Source organism: Sminthopsis crassicaudata, chromosome 1 (genome assembly GCF_048593235.1).
Source record: "Sminthopsis crassicaudata isolate SCR6 chromosome 1, ASM4859323v1, whole genome shotgun sequence".
NCBI classification, from domain to species: Eukaryota; Metazoa; Chordata; class Mammalia; order Dasyuromorphia; family Dasyuridae; genus Sminthopsis; species Sminthopsis crassicaudata.
The window spans coordinates 56,630,200-56,650,258 of NC_133617.1; the positions used below are offsets into that span (position 1 = coordinate 56,630,200).

Sequence of the window (20,059 nt, forward strand, 5' to 3'; positions counted from 1 at the left end):
TGCTAAGAATATAGATCAAAACAAGCAAAACACAAACACTCCTATTTCTAATTTTGGGGCCAGGAACAGATTAGTTCCTTTCATCAACATGTCTCCACATACTATATAGGCCCAGCACAAATTTCTAGGCTGACATACTTGTTCTCTAATCAATGATTAGTTTACAGCTAATAGCTGTTCCTGAGAGTGTTGAAATATCATCATCTGTGTTGTTACTCTTTAAGGATTTTTTTTTTAAACCCATATTACAGGGGTGCGGAAATACCAGTTAATTCAATTCATCATTTTTCTTTGTCCTTGAATATTCAATAATTCAGCAACATTTACTAGTTTCCCCATAAAGACAAACAAGTAGGCAATGGGCACTCTGCATCTGTAGAAGAGATACCTCCATCTCTGGTCTGTTCACCACGCTCTTTCTGTATGCTTTGGCTAACCCTCCTCTTCATCTGAATCCATCCCTACCTTGCACTACCACCATCCTAATTCAGTTCCTAACCCATTCAACCAACTGCAAATAGCCTAAATGGTCTCCTGGCCCTCATCCCATCTTACACACCACTTTCATATTGATCCTTTGAATGCAAAGATATAATTCTAACACTCTGCAGCTCCAAGACCCTCAATAGCTCCTTTCTGCTTACCCAAACAAGTCCAAACTCCTTAGTCTCTCTAAAACCTATGTCTTCCCTATTATTTTATTTTCTATCTGTTACTTGTACTATATGAAACAAAAGTGCAACCCACACCACCTGAGCACACTCTGAACTTTCTTACATCTGCTCAAACTGTTTCCAAGGCTTAGAATTCCCTTTTTCCCAATTCACCCTTTTGTCAACCAATTCCCGATTTTTCCAGGCAAAGTTCCTTAGATCCTCTAAGTCAGAAACATTCTCTTCTTCATTTGATTTCAAAGAATTTTCTATTCCCCTTTTGCACTGACAATTTGTATTACACTTCATATCTCTACTACTACATTGAAACCTTCTATGGTACATTAACTAAATTTTCTTTATTTTGTATCTCTTCAGTGCTAAGAACAAAAATTAACAAATCCCTGCTTTTGAATATCCATCAAATAACATATGTTCAAGAGAATATAAACAATTTCCATGTTCAGACAAATATTCTCACAAATTGTGCATACTCATTACTAACGCTATATGGACTATGAAAGAGACTTAAATTATATTCTTCTCTGTGCCAATACTGTTTTGGTCGATTACCCAGCACAGAGCTATTTCTGATATAGGCTCATGAAACTATTTATGAAGTAGTTCTAGCTTGCCAAAGGAAAACCTTTGCCAACGAACCTGTAAAGGTACTGAATTAACCACTCGGGGGCTAGGCATGTTGGGGATATGGGAGGTCAGATGATAAAAGCACAGCTAAAGCAGAAGAGGAAAAGAACCATGTGCCACCGGCCAAACCTCCCTAGCCCATCCTTCTGGGAAATCCTAGGGAATCCATAATAAGTGCAGAGAGCGCCACCTACTGTCCCACTCTGGACATGCAACAGAGAAAGGATTAGGTCCAAGCACCTGTAGGACCAACTAACTCTGTTCACCTCAGAGGTACTAAGTCCAGGAGCACACAATTGATTTAGTTTAGTTGGATGAGATCCCAATTCCTAGCTCAGTACTAGATGTCAAGGCCTGAAAAGTGATATATCCTTTCTCTAGGACTAAGAAACCTTTCTCTACAATCTGGCTCCAGTTCAGAAATCCAGCTTTGGATTTCCCACTATTCCTCACTCACCACACATGCTCTAATTCTAGTCCTACTAAATTATCTGCTGCCTCCACAGAGTTTAGAATGAGAACATATGTCAGCGATCATCTAGTCAGACCATTCAGAGAGATGAAATGACTTACACAATCAACCAGGTGTAAGTAGAGTAACAAGGAGGCAAACTCAGATTCTTTTGTTCTGGGCACTCTTTCCACAAATCCCAGCTTGTTCTCTACACTTACAATCCCCCTGCCCCTCCAGGGATAGCTATACACAGCCTTAAAAGTTCCTCTTTAAATAAATGCACCCTTTCCTTCTCCTCTCCTTTCAACTCCCTTCAACCCTTCATCTGCTCTCATAGCACAGTAAGAGGCAAAGCACCAAAATCAGACTTGAAATCAGGAAGATCAGATTTCCATTTCATCTCAGACTCTTACTTGTTGGGTGACTATGGACAAGTTACCTGAGTCGAACTTTCTTCACATGTAAAATGGGAATAATGGTCGTTGTAGTACCTACCTTACAGGGTTATTTTGTGAAGCTTGAAATTAGTTAACATAGGCAAAATCTTTTGAAAATTTCAGTGCTATAAAAATGTAAGCTATTACTATTATTATAATTCTCTATAGTATTTAGCTTTCCAATACATATATTTAGCCTGTACAAGTCTTGCAACTCTTACTTGTTAAAGGGAAAGGCCCTATCTACCATTGAATTCACCCTAACACAAAGCAAATGTGGGGTCTAATTTTATTCTCCCTACTAGGAAAGCTCTATCAAGAAGAAAACCAGAGACACATGAGGCTTCTAAAGGTTGTTTCTCCTGCTTTCTGAGGTTGCCTGAATTGGCCCCGAGCTGAGAAAAAAATCATCTAAGTACAAGGGGTGGGGTAATCTCCTCAACTAGAACTGATTCATTTTCCCCACAAACACCTCTGATTCATCCTGTTACAGCCAACCAAAACCTTAAAAGGTCTCTTGGAGAAATTTTTATTATAGTATCCTGTAATAAAAAAAAAAACACAAAAAACCTTTATTGCATATGAATTCTCTTTGCTTAATAGGAACCAAATTAACAAATTATTTTTCTTTGATCTTCAGAGAAAGAAGGGGCTGTATGTGTATGTGTGAGAGAGAAAGAGAGAGAGAAGAGAGAGAACCCCTTCTTCCCAAACAAACATACACACATCCTAAGAACAAGTCTGACTCCTCACTTGTTTTCTCAATAGTGCACACACTTCTGGAATAAAGCTAAACTGCATAAGAAGATAATGGAATGTTTATTTTCAGGAGGAGAGATGCTTCTCTGAATCTGCTTTTGCCCAATAAGCAGGATCTGTTTGCTGAAGCTGACATAATGGGCAACTGGGGGGGGGGGGAAGTGACCATTCCTTCTTAAGAGGGCCTCCCAAAAGAGAAGGGGAGGAAAGCTGAGCTTAGCTGGAAAGAACTCCAGATCTGGGAAGGTGATTTTCTTTTTTATACGATGATATTATTTATTTTTGGTTGGTTTATAATTTTTTTAATAGTATTTCTCCAAATACATGTAAAAACAGTTTTCAACATTCATTTTTGTAAAACTGTGTTCCACTATGCCCAAAGGGCTACCAAATTGTTCAAACTCTCTGATACAGCAATGTGTTTGCTGAGTCTGTATCCTAAAGAGATCATAAAAGAGGGAAAAGGACCCATATGTGCAAAAATGTTTGTATCAGTCCTTTTTTTTTTTAATGGCAAGAAACTGGAAACTGAATGGATTTCCAACAGTTGGAGAATGGCTGAACAAGTTATGGTATCTGAATATTATGGAATGTTATTTTCTATAAGAAACAATGAGCAGTAATGATTTCAAAAAGGCCTGGAAGGACTTGCTCAAAGAACTGATGCTAAGTGAAATGAATAGAACCAGTAAATCATTAGATATAGCAACAGCAAGATTATACAACGATCAATTCTGATGGACTTGGCTCTTTTCAACAAAGAGATGATTCGGGCCATTTCCAGTGATCTTGTGATGAAGAGAGCCATCTGTACTCAGAGAGAAGACTGTAGGAATTGAGTGTGGATCACAACATAGTATTTTCACTCTTTTTGTTGTTGTTTGCTTGCATTTTGTTTTCTTCCTCATTTTTCCCCCCTTTTGATCTGATTTTTCTTGTGCAGCATGATAATTATGGAAATATATATTAGAATTGCACATATTTGACATATATTGGATTACTTGTTGTCTAGGGAGGGAGAGGGAAGGGAGAAAAAATTTGGAACACAAGGTTTTGCAAGGGCAAATATTGAAAATTATCTATGCATATGTTTTGAAAATAAAAAGCTTTAATAATAATTACAAAAAAAGAAATTACAAGGGTAAAAATAAATAAACTATATTTCAAATTTTCCCCCTCTCTTTTACCTTCCCCCTCTCCAAGAGAGCAACCTATCATCCTATATATCATCCGATATAGGTTAAATATTTGCCATTCTTTTAAATCTATTTCTGTATTTGTCATGTTGTAGAGGAAATCAGATCAAAAGAGGAAAAACCACAAGAAAGAAAAAAATTAAAAAGCAAACAATAACAAAAATACTATGCTGAGATCCATACTTAGTTCCCATAGGCTACTCTCTGAATGCGAATGGCTCTCTACATCACAAGTCTATTGGAATTAGCCTGAATCACATTATTGTTGAAAAGAGCTATATTCCATCATAACTGATCATATAATCTTGTTGCTGTGTATGATATTCTCTTGGTTCTACTCATTTTACTTAGCATCAGTTCATGTAAGTCTCTTTCTGTAAGCCTTTCTGAAACTAACCTGCTGATCATTTCTTATAGAACAATAATATTCCATAATATATATCATAACTTATTCAGCTATTCCCCAAATGATGGGCATCCACTCAAGTTTCCAGTTCCTTGCCACTACAAAAAGGGATACCACAAACATTTTTGCTTATGTAGGTGCTTTTCCTTTTTTTATGACCTCTCTGGGATACACGCCCAGTAGAGGCACTACTGGATCAGAGGGTATGCACAGATTTATAGCTCTTTGGGCATAGTTCCAAATTGTTCTCCAGAATGGCTGGATCAGTCACAACTCCACCAACAATGTATTAGTGTCCCAGTTTTCCCACATCCCCTCCAACATTTCGGGGAGAGTAGTTTCTAAGGAGTTTGAAGAAAGGCCACGTAAAGCCACCTTCCTTCGAATGTGTACATGTGAAACCAGGACAAAAGGAACAGGAAGTTCTCAAGGACGATATTTGGAAAACACAGATGATTCCAGTAAATAACAAGAGTATGATAAGCTACCTAGAGACACACTGAGAATTCATCAACCAACTTCTATTTTCAAAAGATGGGCATAGAAGATGCAATTAATGGCAAGTGAGGAACACTAAAGTACTAAAAGACTACTACAGATCTATAAGATTAGTCAGAATCATGAAAGTTCAGAATGATCTGAGGTTGGTGATGAATATTAAGGACAAAAATAAAGTACAAATTGTTCTTTAACTGAAGCTGGCATGGTGCATTACCTTGTTAGGCCACACCCAATATTTCATTACAAGTCACAGAATTCAAATAAAGTCTACAAAGAGTAAAACAATTCAAATGAAGGCTGAACAATATATCAAAGTCGGGGTTTAGCTGAGGTAAAGTCACTACTCTACAAGGAACCAGCAATATTGCTCCTATTCCTTTCAACCAGGGCTTTGAAGTGAGAATATCAGATCTGGCACAGTCACAGAGTGGGCAAGAACCCAAAGGGGTAGCTAAACCAATTCATATTGGAAAAGGAGCTCCCTTTGAAACACCCTCAATAAGCAGTCAACCAGCCTTGCTTTACAACTTTGTTATGGGTAAAGTCCCTCACCAGCTAAGCAATACAGTTCATGGAGCACTGGGACTGAAGTAAGGAAGGTTTGGGTTCAAATTTCCCCCCCAAGTTGCCAATGAGATCCCCAGCTGATGTTTAGTTACCTGCATGATGTGATATCTAAAGCTAGAAATTTCCTCCAATCTCAAAGAAAGGGACCTAGAGAATGCTGCCAGTGAAATGCAATGTCTCTAGAAAAATTTCTATATGTCCACACTTATTAGCTGTGTGATCTTGGGCAAGTCAATTAAATTTCATCAACTTCTGTTTTCTCAATTGTCAAATAGGGATGATAATAATGGCACCTATTTCATAGGGCTGTTGTGAGGATTGAATGGAATATTTGTAAAGCACTTAGCACAATGTCTGACACATAGGCACTTAATAAATGCTTGTCTATTCCCTCTTTCCCCTTTCTGAGGAGGTCCATTTCACTTCTGTAGAATTCTAAATTATAAGAACATGGAGAATTTTGACAACTAAAAGAAGTTTTTCTTTACCTCAATCCCAAATCTTTTCTATAACTTCTAGCCCCTCTGCTTCTCATTCTGTCCTCTAGAGCAGGAGTATTAAAAATCAAATAGAAAACCACATATTACCCATCTGGGTTCTACTGTATTTTCATTCTTCATATTCCAATTACATTTGAATCTGGCTCCTAGAGGACTGCATATCTGACTCTTTTGTTCTAGAGTTAAATGGAACAAGACAAAATCCTCTTGTAACAACACAACCCTTCAAAACTCTGAAGATGGGGCAATCCTCTCTTTTTCAGGCTAACCATTCAAGATAACTTTCAACTGGTCCTTGTAAGGTCTGTTTTTCAGTCTTCTCTCCAACCCAGTGACCCTCTCAGACATGTTCCAGTTTGTCAATGCCCTTTCTAAAATATGGCATAACCAAAACAATATTTTAGAAAAGTAAACTAAAATTGAGAGAGAAGAGAAGCCTTGTCCAAGGTCATTTAGTGAATATATAACAGAGCTTTTACTGCTTCTTCCCAATTCCTTCTTCCTCTAACTCCTCTCATTGTGACCAGACCATTTTGAAAGGCCTGTACTTTGCTTTACATTTCCCCCCCCAAGTTGCCAATGAGATCCCCAGCTGATGTTTAGTTACCTGCATGATGTGATATCTAAAGCTAGAAATTTCCTCCAATCTCAAAGAAAGGGACCTAGAGAATGCTGCCAGTGAAATGCAATGTCTCTAGAAAAATTTCTATATGTCCCAAAGCTAATTCTCTGCATAGATTCATACCTCGTGACCTTTAGAAATTTCTGAAGTAACCAAAGAAAACACTATTGATTCCTATTATTTGACTCTAACATATATTGAGTATTTATAAGAAGAGGATAAATGACTAAAAAAAAGTTGGGTGTGAATTCAGTTCAAGCTGAAATAGAAAGTCCTGTCACAGCAAGAAAGTGACAGAAACTGAATGAACTGGATTGGTAACTCTTGGCACCACTTCAGATAGAAGCTCTGGAAAAGTGGATAAAATTCTGAAGAACTATTCAAGTTCCCTGCCTGTTTGTTCTTCTCAAGGACAGTTAACCTTTTTTTTTTTTTTTAAATGTCTCAGCATCAGTGACAAACATTACTTATTTCAAGCCTCTCTAGTTTTATTGGTGTGAAAGTATTTACTATATTTTTGTAAGCAGTTTTCGCAAGATACTATTGCTAAAAGTATATATAGTAGCCAATATTCTAGTGATACATTCCTCCAGTCTTACCTAACTTGGTCTTAGACCACAGACCCACATTAAATCACAAGGCTCATATTCAAAGCCAGAATTTACACTCCCCTTGCTCTTGCCTTTGGGAATTCTGGGTAGCTCTTACATCACAATGAGACCCCAATAGAGACAAAGTTTGAATAAAGTTGCCAAGTGGAAAAGTTTGATTTCTTCACTCCCAGAGTTGCTTCACTCAAAAGTACAGTCAAGGGCTAATGTGATAAGGGTAATCCCAGAGGAGTCTCCCAAACCAGGTCTCCTTACCTTTTAGCAGGTCAGAGAGTGGAGGACCACAATCCCCTGGAATTGTGTAGTCTCCTTTCCCGATGTTTTCAAATAACTTATAGATGTTGTCCCCTTCAAAAGGATAAAGACCTGTTGTAATGTTGTATCTTGAATTGGAAGGAAAGAAAGAAAGGGAGGAAAAAACATGAGTTTGCAGGTAAAATTCATATATATTCCTTTCATTGCCCTAGGATTTCTAAAGGTTCCACTGTGAATTCTTTCTTGCAAAAATTTTTTAAAATGGTTAACACAAAACATAAAAGACTACATAAGATACCATAAAGAAATACAGTTACCATGCAAATTTAAAAACCTCAAGGAAGAACTCTCATCCCTATTTGCCTCCTGGCACTTCCTCCAACAAAGTCTCTACTTTATTGCTACAATACTGTTAACATGAGTGATTGGGTGGTAAGGTCAGGAAGATCTAAGTGCAAATCTAGCCTCAGATACTTACCAGTTGTGTGATGCTGGGCAAGTCAACTAACTATTTTTAACCTTAGTTTTCTAACCTGTAAAACAAGGCTAATAGCAACAACTACCTCTCAGAGTTACTATAAGGATAAAATACTTGTACAGATGTTGTTAAAGCACTTTGCAAACCTTAATGTGCTATGCCACCTAGTTCAAGCCCTAATTTCCTATGCCTTCATTATTATAAGAAGCTGTTAGAAGTCCCCAAGCTTTTAGTCTCTTCCCCTCTTCAATCCATTACCACAAAATTTCCACAATAATTTTTATATTATAAAGCACAGGGTGATGACATCATCACTCTCATGCTCAAAAACCTTCAATAGCTCCTTATTTCCTCTAAAATGAAAACACAATCTCTTCTACTTGGCATTTAAAGCCCTTTACAATATTCGTGGGTCAAGCCTAACTTTCAAAACTTAATTGGAATTCTTCCACTTTAGTCATTCTATATTTCAGTCAAATAGATATCCACAATCCACCTTTCCTGCTCTGTGCCTTTGCATGTGAGATCTGGGATTTATTTCCTCTAGGAAATATTCCTTCAGTTTATGTATCATCAAGAAAGGGAAGTCTGCTTATTAATACTCTCTCCTTGTTTAAATGATCATATATTACATTATCTGTTTACATTTTGCTTCTTAAAATAGAATATGAACTCCAGGATATTTGTGTTTTTGTATCCCAATCATCTAACACAATATTTGGTACACTGGATATTTGTTTCTCATGTCTTGAATACTATACCCAAGCTACCTACTAAAATCTAGCCATGGAAAAAAATAATAAAGTAAAATGTGCACAAAAGACAAAAGAAAGCCTACAAGGAAGCAAAGAAAAGATGAACAGCTATGAATACAATGTCTTCAATTACTATATATGCTTTCCTGAAATGGAAACTTGTTAAATATTTTGAATCTCCCTGATGTTCTGTTAGGCATGTGATAATGGTTTGATTTTTTTCTGTCTTTTTTTTTTTTTTTTTTTCTTTTGGTCATTTTGCATTTAAGTTTTAAATAAATATAATTTTTAAAACTTCCAAAAATAATAATAAAAAAATCTAGCCATTCATCAAAATTCAGTTTAAGCTCTAGCTCTTCTATGAAGTATTTCCTGATTTAGGCGGAATTAAATTTCTCCCTAATTGAATCTCACAGCATTATCATTTAAATAAAAATTATACATACATAGTGATGGGGGTGAGACAATGTGTATATGTTAAGATTATAATTTCTAAGAGGGCAAGGATATTATTGCTATACTTATTTCCTACTGTATAAAGCATAGTTCTTTGAAAACAAGTATATACTAATGATTATTGAAGGAATACCTTGATGTTTATAAACTGTTGGAAATATGTAAACAGGGTGAGATGATTTGAGAAGCATATGGTTGCTGCTTTCTAAAGTTAATCCTCATTTGTTCATAATAACTTTGCTTCTAATACAGTACTCTCTTGGGAGTTAAAAGTAGTTTCTTGAAATGTCAGAGGCAGCTAAGTGGCTCAGTGCATAGAACACTGAACCTGGAATCAGGAAAATCTGAATTAAAATCTGGCCTCAAGTCACTTCCCAGCTGTGACCCCAGGCAAATCATTTAATCTCTGATGGCCTTAATCCATTGGAGAAGGAAATAGTGTACCACTCTTGAATCTTTACCAAGAAAACCCCAAGGACAATAACAAAGGTCACCAGGTTCTTTCATCAAACATATAACTTCAATAAGCTACAATACCTAGATATGGCTGAATCAAAATTTGAAGGCTTCAAAAGGACAATTTGGAAGGTAACCTGCTAGTGTGGATGATCCCCTCGGTACGGTGGAAAAAGAACAAGATTTAGAGGCAACAGATGTCGATATGATCTAAAGAAAGTTTTTCCCTTCTGTGCAGAATGAAAGATCATTTCTAAGGTTCCTTCTGGTTCCAAATCTGTGTTCCTATGAAACCTCATTTCATACCTTACTGCCTTATTTGATTCCTTAATCCAGTCCTTGTGTGAATGAACCTAGAGTTCCCAGTGATCACAGTTTTACAAGCTGCATCTTGGTTATCCAACTGTCACCATTTGAGTTAGGGAACAAAATAGCCAAGTTTTCAGGCTACAGACATATTAAATAATGAGAGGAGTTTGATGTGTGTTGTCTTGATAAGCATAAATAGGAGCTAATTTATTTCTCAGCTGAATGTGAAATATATTGATAAGGTTGCTTTCATTATTTTATTTGTATTGGCTGGGGATGAGAAAATCAAGCTAAGGCACTCTCAATAGACTGTCTTAGGCTTTGAGAACCAATTGCATAGCCAGCATTTGATAAACAAGTCAGCTAACTGGACACCTTCAAATTAGATAAGCTGGACCTGGGAATCAAGTGTCTGGGGAGGAAGTAGGGTGATATATGGGTCTGATACAGTGCAGCTGCTCTTTGAATAAAATACATTACAAGGGGACCCTGTCCCTTTATAGTCTAAGTCCCACAAGTCTGCTGCATTACCTTGGGCAAGAAAGTCCCTTCACCTCTACTAGGCCTCTCAATTTGGTCTTCTGTAATAAGACAGTTGAACTTGATTTCTAAGGTCTCTTTTCTCTATATTTCAAAGGCACTTTTAACTTAATATTCTGAATATTTAGCTCTTTATAGTCCAGAAGGTCTCTCAGAACATCCTCTAAAAAAGTATTTCATTTAGTACTACCTCCTCTGAGAGATCCTTGCCTTTCAATCGTCCTCTCAGCCTTTCCTCAATACTCCCTCTCCTATTTTCTTATCAGAAACAGCATGACAGGTTCAAGGATTTAATTTCTGAGTTACAAGGATACTATACAGGGGCATGTGATCCACCCTCTCAGTGCGGGGGGCTCCTCTATAGCATTCCTGATGGGCTATTATCCAGAAGTTCCTGTCTGAACACTTCTGCTATCTAGGTGATGGGAACTTAAGTCACTTACAGTGTGACCCCAGCTGACCAAATGTCTACTTTAAAGCCTGAAAAGGTGTCTAAGCCATTGGCTATTTCTGGTGGCTGGAATGCTGGTGACCCTTGGCTCGTTCTGCATGTATCATCTTCTGCAAATGGATGCAATGCCTATATCAGAAAATAGAAAAAAGAAGAAGAAGAAATCAGATCCTTACAAATTAAAGTTAAGATGCCTCTGTCACACCACATTTACAACTGTAATAGGGAAGGTGTCACTTTCCATAATGATAGGTTTGCAAGAACAGGTCAAAAAGAATATCTCTATCCCTCCCCCCTCCCCCTTCCTTCTCATTTTTCCTCTCCCTCTCTTACCTCTGCTACTCCTAAGTCAGATATTTTTAGCGTCCCATTGGTTGTAAGCAGCAGGTTCCCTGGTTTTATATCTTTATGGACAATTCCTTGGCTATGCAAATATTCTAACCCATCTATAAGCTGGCAAAAGTACCTGCAGAGAATGCAAAGGACAGAAATAATATTAAGGTCATCAGGGAAATGAAGTACATTCAGATCAAGTTTAAACAGACCCGTTTGGCCCCCAAGTGTACAGACTTGTGTTATGGAGCTTATGAAAACTGGGGTCCCAACTCTGGCTTTGATGCTAATCAGCTGGGTCGTCTTCAGAGAACAAATACTCATGTGTCAGATTTTGGACTAGAGTTAAAGAGACTTGAGTTTTAGTCCTTCTTCTGCAACTAACTGTGTTGACCTAAGGAAGTCCCTCAGTTTCTTCATCTGTAAAATGAAGGGCTTGGACTGAAGGAACTTTCTTCCAGGTCTAAATTCTACAAATCTATGAACTCCCTTTGAATGAAGGGTTGACTCTGATGATCTGGAAGATGATCCTTCACAACTCTGAAGTTCTAAGAAAATAAATTCTTCTAAATATCTAAGCACCTCCAATGCCAAAATAATTAAGGAATTCCAACTAATCTCAAGCTCATGGATAAGTTACTATCTTCTCCCCATTTATTTACACACATCAGAAAGATATATGTGTGTGCGTGTGTGTATATGGTCATTTATGGTTCTAATGATAAACAATAAATCAAAAAGAGTTATAGTAAAGAACAAAGAAGTTTGTATTGAAGGAAACTGGCCTAGGTTCTATGTCTGAAAATTTGTTATGAATGCAAATTCTATTACTGGCCATTTTTTCCTTAGGTACTCTGACTTTTTAGATTAGACTTTCAAAGTTTTCTTTACAGCTCAGAGTCCTTAAGTTAAAGGACTTCACTGCCAAAGCATAAGGCCACAATTCCTCTGGCTAAGGGGCTCTAGTCCAGCTTCCCACAGTGAGCCACAGTAAATTCCTTAGCAACGTTATCAAGTCCTTGTCAGAGCAATAGTATCAGGAAGGGGTCAGTCTTGGGGATGCTGCTATAAATTAGAGAACAGGAGGCATTCCTGGAGAGCAGGTTAGTGCTAATCCTACATCAACTTCTTGAACAAAGATGGAAAAGAGTAGGAATAGTGAGTGATGTTAAAGATTGCATTTGCTTCAACTCTTTCAGGACTTCAGAAAGAATGATGGAAGAAGGCTTTGTTGACAGCCCTAGGAAATACAGAAGTAGGACTAAAAGTCAACAGGCTTCTGTTCTTCAGCAGGAGACAAGGGATTATCTCCTATTTTTTTTTTTTTTTTTTTTTTTTTTTAATTTCACCCACAACAACTGCTCTTTCTCCCTGGCATGTACCTATGATCACTTTCCTTCACTTTTGCACAAAACTAAAAGAAATCGGTAGTTTTTCCCTTCAAATTGCTCTATCAAAGACTAAGGATATCATCAAGGTTGCAAAGGGCACACATGTGAGCAGTATAATCCATTAAGCTCTGGAGCAAAGTTGGGAGGGAAGCAAGGGAACTGTGTGTGCTATAATCTTTCTTCCAAGTTTAATTCTTCTGGTGTCTCCTCTCCAGTCAAAAGGTCAGCATTTCATCAACAAGACAAATCCCTAAGAGCTGCTGTCTAAGCTAAAGATCTTGATGGGAACAGTTTCCTTTTATTTTGGATTACTGTAGCTACATGAAGAAACATCAGAGACACAAAGTCCCATTTTCTGTCAGGATGAATTTTTTTCTTTGCCCTACCAGGAGAGGTTAGCACATGGAGTGAACTTGGCAGGAGAAATGGCTTCTGCAATAAGCCAAGAATTTTTATCCCTGTCCCCTGAAAGGGATAGAACACATATATAGTGAGGAGAATATCTGAGATCATGTAGTATAACTATTTCATTTTACAGATGTGGAAACTGAGGCTTAGTTGACTTGCCTAAGACACAGCTATGAGATGGTAGAGGTAGGACTCAAATTTTGGTCCTTTGATTCTAAGTAGTCCAGAATCCCAGTGTTCTTTCCACTACATCACATAAAAAAAGCAACATAGCCAGGATTCCAGGACAAACAAACACAAGTAGAGGACTTGGAAGAATCTATAGTATTGGATTAAAATCTTGGATCCTAAAGTCTTCACTACTTAGAAAACCATGGTAAATGTACTCAAAGTCCCTGCCAAGATATATACAGGGTTAAATGAAACCAACAAAGGAATATATATTTTATAGATGACCCCCGCACAGTAACAGAACAATGGTCTTGCTTGAAGACCTCCCTTCTCCCAACTAAGTAGAGCCAGATCAGGATGTGCTTCTTGGGAATTTGGTCTTCAAGAGGCCTCACTGATATATACCAAAATCAAGCTAATTCAGGAAAATAGTATCAACTGAAGGTATGGAGGTGGGAGAGGATAAGAGGGACTAAAATCAGACTTACCCGTGAGCCTGAAAGACTGGAAATCTTTTCTCTGGAACGCTGTCCAGCATCTCCTGCATCCCACACACACAGTACTCCATCACCATATACGTGGGGACATGGTTAAAGAAAACAAAGGGGCAAAGATCAAACCAACCCCAGGCAGCTTGTGACTGGTACAAACCCCAGGTTGTAAGTAGCTGAAGAAGATGCTGGTATAGCTCAGCTCCAAGGACTCCTAAGGGATACTGAATTTTTGTTCTTTCACTAATCTCTTAGAAATCCTCACTCAAATTTCTTTAACACAATTAAAGAAAATATTAAGTATTCCCATCCTCTACAGCTTCTTTCAAGGATCCCTCCCTCCCAAGTAATGCCCTAATATATCTTCAATTGAAAGACACTCCTCCAACACTGAAAAACCTTTCCTCAACCTCTCTAGCCCATCCAACTACTATAATCCTAGCTCCTCTCCATTGCTAAGCTCTCTAAGAAAGCTGTTCAATATCCAATACTTCCATGTTCTCTCTCCAGAATTTCTCAACCATATAAAATTATCGATACATGTACTCTAAATGAATCTGCTCCGAGATCACCAATGGTCTCCTAAGTGCTAAATCCAAATCAACCAGCATTTACTAAGTGCTTATTATGTGACCTGTGCTAAGTGCTGGGAAATAAAACAAAAACAAAAAACCGCTCTCTCTTTTTTGGCATTATCTCTGCAATTTCCTAGTAGCAACTCTGATCTACTAGACATTTTCTTCCTCCTTCTCTGCTACTAGACATTTTGTTTTGTCATCTCTGTCCCTTTCATTGGCACAACTTCTCAATCCCTTAATGTTGGTATTCTCTAAAGGACCTGCCCTTGAGGCCTTTGTCTTCCTTTATTGAGTCAGATGCCTCACTGTGGCACTGTGATAGCATGAGTTCGTTGCCATGCTAGAAACTCTTCCACAGACTGCTTTTCAAGAAGAAGCCTAGTTAAATCTAGAAAGGCTCACAACCAATAAATAGACTGATCACTTGGGGATAAATTCTTTGGACACTGCAACCTGTAGAAGAAAGAAAAATACAAAATCCTATGCAAACCACTTCTCTTTCTGTAGTGATAGTAGTAGAAAGGAGAACCAGAATTTGAAGAGTATTTTTTTCTAATATTTTTAGAAATAATAACACTACAGGAGGGACTGAATTCTGTTAATCTTGATATTCTTTCTATAAAAGAAATAAGACAAAAAGAATTTCATATAGCTAAATGGAAACATAGCTTCCAGATACTTCTTTGAAAATATAGCTTTATAGTGCACATGAAGGTAACAGAAATGTCATGTTATCACACATCTAATCATCTTGTCTTGCCATATTCAGAAGCATCTGCAAAAAGTTCAACATCTGTTGCAGAGGAATGAAGTAAAGAAATGCTACAAAGAACTTCATAAGTTACTCTAAGGTAAACTAACATAATTTTATATGTGACTTCAATGTAAAGTTAGAGAGGAGGAAAGCAAAATTAAATTGGAAACTATGGTCAAAAATACAAAATTGAATTTGAAATACAATCACACGTAAGCCTGTTATCTACATGTCATGAACACTCTCTTCAAGAAAAGTATTTAGGGGCAATGCACACAATAAACAGTAACAACTTTAAAAATTAAATGGATTTAAATTTTAGGATAAAAAAAAATTCCTTTAGTCACCTGGAAATCATCCCTGAATCATATATCTCTGTACAATCAGTCTACTGACTAAACTTGTTAAGAGAAAATGTCTAATTTTTTTTAATGGGGAGGAGGGAGAATAGAGAAGGAAGGGGAGAAAGGTAGTTACTCCAATGGACCTGTGACTTGACCAATGTAGCTATTTGCAAAAATGGTACAGATGACAACACATCCCAATCTGCCCATCCTACATAACTCTTATCTACTTCCTTCCATAAGTTGATCTCAGCGGATCCATCTAACCTGCTGGGACATTCCTCCTTTTCTACTAACACTGTAAAGCTATTCATCATCTTTTGTTGATCATACAGCTTACTTTTTTTATACCCACCTTATGCTTCTCCATTTCCCTCCAAGTGCAAAAGAAAAGTATTACTCAAAGGAAAAGGAAAACGAAAAGGTCCACAGTGGGTTTGAATAGGCTGTAATGCATACCAAATAAGGAACTATTAAACAGAATTGATGGAAAGGGTGTCAGAAAAGGATATGATAGTTGGATCACATGATTAAAGAGAGTTAGTGAACAGACTCAATCAAATGCCTATTTGCAATCGATACACAAAAAGCACACCAAAGTCTTTATTTCCTATGTCTTTCAGTTGACTGTTTAACGATTAACATATGGTATACTGGAGAATATTGCTTCTGAAAGTCTATTTTCTACTAATAATATCCTCTGCAGGAATATTCTTCATATGCTTATAAATTGTCTTCAAAGAACTTTTACAAACTTTTATATAGGTAAATGATAAGTGATGTTCTTAGGTTGCCATTCTTTTATATTAAAACAGTGCCAGATTTTTTCATGCTTTTGTTATCTTTCCCTTCAGACATCTTATGAATTCATCCCCTGATGTCCTTATAAGTGTGTCATCTTGAGCATTTATCTCCTCTATAAGTATCTCTAGGAGTATGCTTAACTATGACAACAGATGTTTAAACAATCTTTGTAGAACTTTCCCAACTTTCTTCTCTTTGTTATTTTTCTATTTTCATCCTTCAATTCTATTGCATTAACTTTATTTAATCAGTTCTCTCAAACTCACTTTAAAATGATTTTTATCCTTCACTACTTCTATTTCATGAGGAGATTCTGCTCATCATCTTACATCAACCTTTCCTCATAAGAATTTACAAATATTTTTACAAATCAATCAAAAAATTGCTAAGAAAATGTTAAGTTTTTTTAAACCTATTATGACAACTAATTTATGTCAGTTAAAATTCTGCATGAAATTAATGTAGTCTGAAGAGAAGATCCAATTCAGTTCCAATTGATCAATGATGGACAGAATCAGCTACACCCAGAGAAGGAACACTGGGAATTGAGTGTAAACTGTTTGCACTATTGTCTTTCTACCCAGGTTACTTTTACCTTTTGAATCTAATTCTTACTGTGCAACAAGAAATTCGATTTTGCACACACATATTGTATCTAGGATATACTTTAACATGTTTAACATGTATGAGACTGCCTGCTATCTAGGGGAGGGGGGGAGGAAGGTAAGGGATAACTTCTGTTGGAACAGAAGTGAGTGCAAGGGACAATGTTGCAAAAATTACCCATGCATATTTTCTGTCAATAAAAAGCTATTATAAAAAAAATTAATGTAGTCTTTGTCCATATCCTTTCTTCTCTCCTATATTTGATCAATAACTTATTTAAATAAATCAGCCTAGATAAAATTTGAATGCTTATTTTTTTTTTAATATTTTCATTATTTCGCCTAATTTTATATTAATTTTATCTTTGCTCTAAGAAGTCAGTAGTCCGCCTACAGACTGCTGAATCAAGAATAATTACCAGAGGGCAGCTAGGTGGCGAAATGGATAGAGCTGCAGCTCTGAAGTCAGAAGGATCTGAGTTCAAATGTGATCTCAGACACTCAACACTTCCTAGCAAATCACTTAACTCTAATTGCCTCAGCAAAACAACAACAACAACAACAACAACAAAAGATAATTACCAGAGCTAAGTAGGTGAAGTGAACAAAGTAATAGCCCTAGAGTCAGGAGAACCTGAGATCAAATACAGCCTCAAATACTTGACCTTATATGTCAAGCTATGTGACTCTGGGCTGGCCACTTACCCCCAAATGCCTGTTGAAAAAAAAAATTATCAAACAAGTAAATAGTTTAGTAAATACTAAATACTACTAAAATAAAATCAAGTTCTCTTTTTGTGATGCTCACTATGTTTAGTTCCCTCTGAATCTTGAAAACATAAATCATGAAAAGTATTCATGACCTGAAGGAATGAAACTTTTACAGATGTTTGGCCTCATTCCTTATTTCTGTTCTATGTTTTCTAATATATTTCTCACTATCTTACCTATTCCCATTTTTGTACTGATGTCACAGAGTATCAAAGCTTATCTTTATTTTTATTTGGAAAGTAGCTTCACATTCTTCATTAAAAATTTTTTTAACCTCTACAACATGTCTGGTACATAGGTTCAGTGGTTTTTCTGCAAATACTTATTACAAGCACTAGATAAGATGATAAAACGTCTGATGAAAGGATGTTTCTTATTGTCTGGACACCTTATATGGAGGTAGCTGGTAGTACAGTGGATAGAGTACTGGATCTGGAGGCAGGAAGACCTGAGTTCAAATCTAATCTCAGCAATTAACTGGCTGCATAACAACAGGCAAGTTACTTAACCTGTTTTCTCAGCCTCTACTATAAAATGGAAATAATAGCACCTAATTTGAGAATCAAATGAGATAATTGTAAAGTGCTTAGCCTAGCACATAGTAGGTGCTTTTTGAATGAATTTCCTATTCCTCACTGCAAAACTACTTGGCCAACTTCTTTACCTCTCTGAAGAAAATCTGAAAGCCAGCTTTTCATTTAGCTGGTGAAAATTTCCTCCTTTCTGCAGTTTTTGTTTATAATGAGAATGTCAGGATTTTTATCAATAAGTTCCTGTAATAATAAGTCAGTGGTCTCTAGATACGAATACCACATTCTGAGAAGCTCACTCATAGTAGCTAAGTTTAAGATTACAGTATTAACTCTTAAGAGCTAAGGTTATTAAGTGTACCAAATGTTGGTAAAAAAGCAGGGCATGCAATATAAAAAATTTCAACTTGACTTATTTAAAAATATTGATGCTAAAAAATGAGGAAAGTAGATAGTACACATCAATTAAATAATTTCTTATAAAATTCTAAATGACTAAAATTAGCTGTTATGAGGAAATCAAGGCCATTAATGCCTCATAAACACTGAAAAAAAAAACCCACAAATTTAAATAAAGTGTGGCATTTAAGGATGAAAAAATATAATTAAAAAAAAAAAAAGACAAAAACAAAAACAAAAACATAGTCTTTTCACCATGAAGGACAGAAGAATCACCACATTTGGATGCTAGTGTTACAGTATTATGTGAATAATGGAAATAATAATGAAATAAATTAATCCACAAATACAAAATGCCATTCTTAGCATCACACAATTTTGAATCCACCAAGAAATCAATTTAAAGGGTACATTAAAGAAGAAAAATTCAAACAACTGAAAACTGACTTAAATATCACTTTAAAAAAAAAATGAGGAGGGGCAAGGAGGAGCAACAGGAAAGACAATGGCTCTTAACTCTTTTGCCTATTTTCCCAGCTACACACAATTTTGATGAGATTAATCTACTAATGCAGGGAGAACATCCAGATAGGAAGGGTAGGTTTTTACAAGTGATATTCCTTGGAAGATGTTATCTTTATAAAATGATATTACCAACTGATAGACTGCTTATTGTTTAATGGTTTGTTTTTGTTTTTTAACTGGGAGACAAAACACTCTTTCCCAACAAGTTTTCTCTCTGGAACATCAAAAGTAGGCAAAATTTTTGATGAATGTAATAGGAAAAAAAAACAATTCGCTGGCTAACACTCTGATAGGATCAAGTCTGGCTTAAGAGGAAAATATATGCTCAACAGAGTTGATTGACTCTAATGGAGTTGATATACAATAGAAGAACCAAGTTGAAGAGAGTTCTCTATAAGTAAGAAGTTTTTCCAGATGGCATTTCACTTACTGCATTAAGCCCAAAACACTGTAAAGATTCCTAAACAAGATTCATAATCATTTAGGAGAGTTTGTTCTTTCTAAATGAGAAAAAAAAAAGAGTAATTGAGAAGATGCGTATTTCTCAGATTTAAGAAATTTCAGTGGGTGGGCAAATTTAACAAGATATCTGGGACAGACACTATACATAGATAAGGACCTGAGCTTATAAATGAACAGGAAAAGAAAAGTGTGTTGGATTGCCAGCAAAAAAGTATTGTTGGATTTAAATACACAGTTCTTTCAATGACCATAACCTTCAACATAAAAAAAGGCCCATATTCCAATCCACTGGTTCCATAATATTCTAGTCCAATGGTTCACAATGTGATTCAGGGAAACTTGGAGACTCTTGAGTGCTTTTCAGGGGCTCTACAGGGTCAAAGGCATTTTATAATAACAACAGTAAGATGCTTTAAGTTCTAAACTATCAGTGGGTGGG

At 36.5% G+C, this 20,059-nt stretch overlaps 1 protein-coding gene across 3 annotated transcripts in view; it reads right to left on the reverse strand.

The window, feature by feature from the left end:
* Positions 1-20,059, reverse strand: part of STK11 (serine/threonine kinase 11) — a 155,345-nt gene that overhangs the window by 68,457 nt on the left and 66,829 nt on the right. For all 3 annotated transcript variants that reach the window (XM_074305019.1, XM_074305029.1, XM_074305038.1), the window contains exons 3-6: positions 13,846-13,935; positions 11,388-11,520; positions 11,047-11,183; positions 7,610-7,737 (exon numbers count right to left, since the gene is read on the reverse strand). In XM_074305019.1, the coding sequence (XP_074161120.1) occupies positions 7,610-7,737; positions 11,047-11,183; positions 11,388-11,520; positions 13,846-13,935 (488 nt within the window). The remainder of the gene's footprint in view (positions 1-7,609; positions 7,738-11,046; positions 11,184-11,387; positions 11,521-13,845; positions 13,936-20,059) is intronic.